At 39.9% G+C, this 7,651-nt stretch overlaps 1 protein-coding gene across 2 annotated transcripts; it reads left to right on the forward strand.

Annotated features, from left to right (window-relative positions):
* The first annotated feature begins 2,030 nt into the window (after positions 1 to 2,030).
* LOC127782958 (uncharacterized) lies at positions 2,031 to 7,344 on the forward strand. Of its 2 annotated transcripts, XM_052310252.1 has the most exons (11): positions 2,031 to 2,287; positions 3,271 to 3,351; positions 3,892 to 3,976; positions 5,087 to 5,161; positions 5,245 to 5,281; positions 5,381 to 5,464; positions 5,733 to 5,793; positions 5,873 to 5,979; positions 6,074 to 6,139; positions 6,278 to 6,428; positions 6,946 to 7,344. In XM_052310252.1, exons 1-10 carry the CDS (start codon positions 2,236 to 2,238, stop codon positions 6,371 to 6,373), a joined length of 744 nt encoding a protein of 247 aa, XP_052166212.1. In that variant the 5' UTR covers positions 2,031 to 2,235; the 3' UTR covers positions 6,374 to 6,428; positions 6,946 to 7,344. The 2 variants fall into 2 exon arrangements, with proteins under 2 accessions (XP_052166212.1, XP_052166213.1); XM_052310253.1 differs by lacking the exon at positions 3,271 to 3,351.
* The last annotated feature ends 307 nt before the right edge of the window (positions 7,345 to 7,651 follow it).

A 7,651-nucleotide genomic window follows, 5' to 3' on the forward strand; every position in this document is an offset into this window, starting at 1 on the left:
TGATCGACTCAATAAACTAAATCAAACTATTTAACACGAGTGTTTGTTGAGGACTAGATTAGAAAAACGCATGAATACGAATGCTCGAAAAAACCGATTTTTTATTCATAATAATTATTAATAGTAAATTTAAATAAGTGGTAAATCTAAACTACAAATTGTAAAAATAGGAAGGACTCCCTCCCTAATAGCGTCCAGCTGTGGACGTTGTTATGTAAAGCGTCCAAGATTGGACGCGGTTTAAAGCAACGTCCTCTCTCGCTACGGCCCAAGGCCAACAACTGATCAGTGATCGGTTCATCAGCCTCGTAGGGCGCACTCGCGACACGGCCACCGCCGCCATAGTATCAGGGAGGGATTAAGTGAAAGCGTGGGAGGCGGCCGTCACCGTCGTCTCCACGCTGACTACGGCACTACGCCAATAGGCTGCGGTCTGCGGACGCCGTTCTCCCACCTCCACGTTGTCTGGTTGAGGATGTCGATCATAGAGTCCTAGGTGCGAGGCCATCGGCAACTCGACTGTGAGAGGCGCTGAGGCGCAGCCACCGGCGTTCTCATCGATGCCCGAGATGCCATCGTTCTTGCGGAGCTATGTTTGTGGCCAGCGCTGCCCTTCACCTTTAGTTAGTAAACAGGGTTTCTTCCTTGCTGCTTGGCTCTTCCTGTGTCTTTTGCATGTTTATCATCTCCACAAAGCGATTATTAGAATGACATTTTGTATATAAATTCAGGGAACTATATCGAATGACATTTAGACGTTTCACTGTAACTGATTTTTTTTTGTTTCAGATTGAAATTCGTTTCAAGATATTTATTTACCAACTGATTTGCACGGTTCAACAGTCATAGAAACAGTGAGAGTGCGGTGGACCTTTATTTGGAGTGACTACCTAGTACAACAGAACAACACATCTTACCTACAAACACATACATGGAGGCAAATGCAAATTCTTTGCTTGGTTGACCATCAGAAGAAAAGGCAAATGCATAATCTGACGGAGGGAGTCTGCATAGGTATTTCTTTCTGTTGCATACTGAATTGAGGTGTAATTAGTCCTTTCTTGTAATTTAGGGGTATGTCAATGTTTCCTTCCAATTTTCAGTTTTCTCACCGGTTTCCTCTTTGAGATTTCGTCCTCCTTTGTACATATACTATTCGACCTTTTTTTTATGATTCGATAATCCACCATAATTCAATGAAATGCATGCTAATGCAATTGAGGAAAAACCCTGGATTTTTTTATTTACACTATTGTTGTCATGTCGTGTTGCTGCTGGAATTTCGTGATAGCTAGCTCGTTGACATTATCTGTTGGTTGAAAATGGCTACAAACTATCCATAGATTTATAAGACTACTGCGTTATTAAAGGACCGAAGCCAATATGCATACTACTGATATTAACTACTAAATTTGTTCAATATCTGTTAGTATAAGATCATTCTAAACAAATTATATGGACTATAACCTACACAGTAAACACCACGTGGATGCTCAAAGATTTGGATTAGATAAGTGTTTTACTGTGTGCTCCCATGCACCTGGACACAGGCCCATGCTGTGTTTGGCCCAAACAGCTGGACGCTGTTACAAACTACGTCCCAAGATGGACGCTATTCTCTCAAGCGTCCGCATCTGGACGCTCTTCTAACTAGCGTCCTTCCTATTTCTCAGAATCCCTATTTAGAATTACTATTTAATTAATTTTGGAAAAGAATATTACTACAAATAAAAAATTCGGTCGAAAAAATAAAAATACATATCTACAAATCCAGCCTCTTGACATTCCAAGTATGGTCAACGCGTTTCTTTTAATGGATGTTACAAGGCCGGTCAGCTACCCAAAGCGAAATGGAAAGGAAAGGAAATCCGATTTCTCGACATCCCAAAAACCAAATCCAGGAAACCCAAGGGGAGCAGTGGGGGCCCACAGGTATCGTCGTGGCCGGGCCCGCACGTGGGGCCCAGCCCGCCTGCCCCCGGGCCGAATCCTATAAGAGTCGAGGGTCCACTTGCGCCCACACCTCCGCCTCCCTCCTCTCCTCTCCTCTCTTCTGCTCGACAGCCAACTCGAAACTCGCAACCGAAGCCGAGAGCTCGGCGAGGCCTGCGCGTTCCACCCGCGCGGCGGCGGAGGCGGCGGCGGCGGCGGAGGAGGAGGCTGCTGTGGGGAAGGGCTCCGGGAGGGGAGGGGGGATCCAACCGAGTATCCGAGGGGGCGCGGCGCGGCGCCGTCATGAGGCGCTCCTCGAAGAAGTCGTCGTCGTCCGCCGCGGCGGCCACCGCCGGTAACGCCCTCCTTCGCCCTCGGATCCTCCGTTTCCCCCCTCTTTCTCTCTCGTATTTGTTGAGATGATCGGGGCTGGCGGGTCGGGCCGGGCCCGGGGCCCGATTGCTTTGCCTGCTGCGAGATTTGGTCGGTTCTGTGCTCTTCTCCTCGGGGGAAGATCCAATCTCGAGTTGATGATGGATGGACTCTGCCCTGCCATGCCCTAGGTTTATGCTGCGTTGATGGCGTGTTGATTGATGACATATTGGCCTGTTGGGGTTTGGATCGCGCGTGTACGAGATTGGATTGGATGGGGGTCGTGTGTAGATTGGGGATGTGGAATTCGATGTAGGCTTGCTCCTGGGTTAACGGATTTATTTTTGTAGTGAACTTGATAAAATTTGGCAGGGTGGCCGGCCATGCTCTGAACCTGTTTGTAAGCAAGCCTAGATTGAGCTGTTTATAAAATATTACGGTCTGCGTTATGTTTCCATGATGCAAATTTACAATTACGTTAGTTTATTAGGGGTTTAGGGTTATTAGGCCATATGTGAACCACTTCAAGTGTTATGAGGTAAAACAAAGTGCAAAAACTTTCTTCTATCTGAAGAAGCTAGCCCTAAATAATTAAATTAATGGAGATGAACACCAATATCAGCGATTAGTTGTGATGCCAACTGAAGATTGGAAGAGGCTGCCAATAAAAATGAGATGATGTCTAGAATTCACTGCCTTAAGAGTTTTCAATCCTATGATGTTACTTTAAAAGCCTGTTTTGACTGGTTGGGTAGTTGTCCGTGCAATCATGTGTTAGTGGAAGTTCCTGGTAAAATTTGTCACTAGCTCTAATTGTGTCTTAGCTGGCTTTGATTCATGCATTTTATGGGTTGACATGCTTGTTGGAATTTCCTGTTTTTCAAATGCGTGAGCTTAGGAAATCCCTTGTTCTCTTTCTGAGGGTATACATACTTGAATGAATACTAAACAAACGGTTATATTTAGGTGATGTACAAGTAAATGAAAAACAAAACAGAAAAAGAAAAGGAGTCAGTACAAACCTGACCAGCAGGAAAGCACAATGTGGTGAGATGAACTGATTCCTTTTCTTTCTGTTATTACTCATCTAATTTTTTGTATTTATCCATCTTGGGTGTAATAATGTTGCGGTGGGTGTGGCTGGATGATTTATCTTCCTACACAAACATATGTGAATACATATTGTCTTGGACATTTCAGAATTATATGTTGTCAGTCTTACCTTTACAGACTGTTTTGGATTACTCATTTTTAAACTCTGGAGTAATTCTTGCATATGCATGTGACTTGGCAGCATTTTTATGTACCTTCCTACTTGTTTAGTGAAATCTTGCAGCAGTTGTAATGTTATTCAGCTAACTGATATATGTCAAGCTATTGTTTGTTTCCCTGAGTTTGTTTCTTTTAAAGGCTATTATTATGAAATAATATAACTACCAAATGCATGCATATCTTTTGTTGTCGCAAGTTCTGCAATAATAATATATGGTGTGTCTTATCTTCGTACCATTAAGAGATAGAGATATACAGTGATCTTCAGCAAACAATATGTCTGTTTAGGTTAACGCGCTTTCATTATCATATCAGGTACAACTAGGGGAGTTTCAAAGGAAATTGAACGGATCGACCAACTTTTCTATACCTATGCTGACAGCTCATCGGGCATGATTGAGTATGTTTTTTACCCATGTTTGCTCTTTTGCCAGCATTATTTTTTGCTGCTCATCACGGCCATCTTCTGTCTTGTAGATGCGCTATCTTTCATGCTCTACTAATTTGTTAAAATGCTGAACTAGTATTTTCAATCTTAGTGTCCTCTACTGCTGATACTGCTGCATTTTGACAGCTAAGTACAAAATGAGATGCTGATTGGCAGACATAACATTCTACAAAATGGTTTCAAATTTCAAGTGCAACTAAAATACAAACATATACAGTGACACATGATGACTCTAATTGTAATAGCTAGGTGGCTACAATCAGTAGAACCATAAGTTACATGTACCAACTAATTTTGCACAATTTGGGAATGGGACTACCTATATTTATGCCGCCATATAAAACATGAAGAAAATAGTTCCCTAAATTACATTGCATATGTAATTTTAGTGAGTGTATTTACAATGTAAGTCCCAAAATTACATATGTAAGTAGATGTAAATAGAAGATGCTAGTGCAAATTCAATGAGAAACTAATGTATAACTAGGGGCAGCAGGGTTGTAGTACAGATCGAATAGCTACAGACTTAGCAAATCAAATGACCGTTAAATGCAAGCATTGATAGCCGCAGCACGAATCTACATGATATCCAAGGGCCAGATTAACCGACTGTGATCAAGTTAATTTTGTGTTGCCATAAATATAGACGTTTGGGAATTTGGGGAATTGGCGTGGCATAATGTGATTAATTCCCTGAGAATATTACATACTCAACACAATGATGAGTTGGATTCTTTAGCACATATGCTGTGGAGTTCACTCTAACAATTGAAATCAAACTCCAGCTAACAAGGATGCTTGTTTTTCTCTTCCAAATATATTTGTATCGGTGGGTTTACCTCCTAACTCTTGACTGTTTGTCATATTAATGACTGTCACTTTTACCTGAGATCATGCTTCAAGCTTTTTATTGTACTTAATGGATACAGGTTTGTTTAAAATGGCTTAATTATATCGACTTTATTCTGTCAATTTTTTGCCTACATATTTTATTTCCTGCTCTGATGAAATCACGTATGAACTGAACGCTCAGTAAGTTGTTTTTTTTGTCCATTTCAACAGTCCAGAAGGCATCGAAACACTCTGTTCTCACCTTGAAGTTCCTCATACAGATGTCCGGATTCTGATGTTAGCATGGTATGCCATTGTTTTATAGAGTTCGATAAATGCTAACCCTTTGGTTGACATATCTAATAAAAAGCCTTATATTTTTTTATCAGGAAAATGGGGTGCGAAAAGCAAGGGTATTTTACTTTGGTATGCATTGTTTCTGCGCTGTTTTAGTTGTTATAGTCCAATATTTACCAGTAGTGTCATACTGACCATTTGAGTTGACTGATGGAATTCTGTTATCAGGATGAATGGCGGTCAGGATTGAAAGCTCTGCGAGCTGATACTATCAACAAATTGAAGAAAGCATTTCCAGAACTGGTGCAAGAAGTGAGTTTTTTCACTTCAAATATATTAATGGATACTGAAATATATTTGGAAGGTGCTATATTTTACCGGTGGTTAGTCCTATATAGAGTTTTCTAGGATAGGATCTCAGTAGCAAGGCTTGCAAGTTTATCATGCTATTGCTAGGGAATACTGTCCTATGCGATAACCAATGTTGCAACTTGTGATTGTATTAAAATAATTTTGTCATTATAAGTGATGATGAGTTTGGTTATATTGTAATTGAATGTAATCTGCTTTACAAATCTAGGTTACAAGGCCATCAAATTTCCAGGATTTCTATCCATATGCCTTTCGTTACTGCCTGACAGGTATTATTGCTTGATATATTTTACTCACTTTACTGATTTTCATTTCATAGAAAACTTATCTTTGGTTTTGTTTGGCCAGAGGATAAGAAGAAGTGTATAGAAATACCAGTTGCTTGTGAGCTGCTGAATCTAGTATTGGGGTTGCAGTTTCGCCCCCAGGTTGACAAACTTGTTAACTACCTCAAGGTATTGATTGATTATACTTTTGGTTCATTAGGTAGGTCCCTTTCTTCTGTGGGACTTTTAATGGTTAACAGCTTACCGTTTTGAAACTGTGTAGCACCAAAGTGAATACAAGGTGATAAACATGGACCAGTGGATGGGCTTTCTTCGTTTCTGCAATGAGGTCATGTTTCATACCATCTTATTTTGTTCCCTGCTTATTTCATTTTCCAGGAGGCTAAAACATGCTTTTGAAGTGCTCGTACCAAATTTACACATTTCTTTTTCATCACTGCTGATATGTTATCCTTTTTTACTGCAGATAAACTTCCCATCACTTGACAATTATGATTCAGACCTTGCTTGGCCTCTTATTTTGGACAATTTTGTTGAATGGTTACGAGAAAATAAAAGTTAGCTCTCTTTTATTCAAGTGCTGGTGAAGATGTGGTTCAAATGTAGTATTCAAGAATGTAAGTGAACTGCCTACCCTTTTACTCAAATTTTTGCTATACTAAAAAATGTGGGGCGAGGGCATGTAGCCTATTGGTTGCAGTGACCTGAGTAGCATCCCAACGTGCTGAGTTCAAATCTCCATTGGAGTGAATTTCACATTGGGTTGTTTACAGGGCTAAGTTCCAGTTGGATGTAGAAGCCAGGCAAAAATACCCTTATCTAAAAAAAACAACTAAAAAGTGTGGTAGGATATGCAATCCATGGTCCACGATTCATTCCCGTTTTATCTATTGTTGTTTCTTGACAGAGGTATTAGAAAGGTTGCCCTCTCGATTATTTAAGAGCTTGCATAGAGTAAATGGTGAATTTGCAAGGATAACTTTGAGGTGCATGGAATAAGATATGTGGCAGCTAGTAAAAGAAACAATTCTGTAATTGCATGAATGTCTATTACTGAATTGCATGTAATTGGCCATAGTTCTCTATATTAATAAGCCAGTTTTTTTTTTCATTTTTTTGTTATACATATTTCAGGCTTTCAGCACCTTGGGGGGCCTCTGAAGGATGCAATTTCAGTTTTCGTAGTTCTGTGGTGGAGGCTGGTTTCAGAATGATCATTCAATCGCCTTCTTATCTTGTCTTTTTCTTTCCCCATTTTTGAAGCTAGAAAAAAAAAGTTTGAAGAGATGTCATCTTGAAATTTTGCTTGGATATGCTCTATATTTGTGAGACTCAATGCTATTATTGCATTGGATGGGTTTTTTTTAGGTATAGCTTCAAAAGCATGGAAATTGGCTGAGAAAGGCATGTGTAGCTATGTTGTTTGCTACCTCTTCTCCCTTGCTTAGAAGAACAGACACCCCCATGTCCTTTATTTGTGTACCCCCGTTATTTTAGGGGATATTTCATTCTGTATAGGTTTATTCATCAGCAGCTACCGACTATGAAAATGACTCATCTTATTGGCTCTTTGGTAAAGCAGTTGGATAGCATACTAGCATCCATCTTCAAAGTTCACACTTGCAGATTTTCAAAGAAGCAAATTAACGGTAAGAGTAAATTTCACAAAATCTTAGGTGTTGGGGCATCCGTAGGTAACACAACCTCAGTTATTGTGATTTATTTTGAGGAACCTTATATTTTAAAACAACATTTATTTAAAACCTTATATTTATATAAAATACTCGTATTTTATTATTATATATGATTAGTTTACATGAATTCACATTAGTGGGCTCTT

The sequence above is a fragment of the Oryza glaberrima genome, chromosome 8, assembly GCF_000147395.1.
Source record: "Oryza glaberrima chromosome 8, OglaRS2, whole genome shotgun sequence".
In the NCBI taxonomy this organism is placed as follows: Eukaryota; Viridiplantae; Streptophyta; class Magnoliopsida; order Poales; family Poaceae; genus Oryza; species Oryza glaberrima.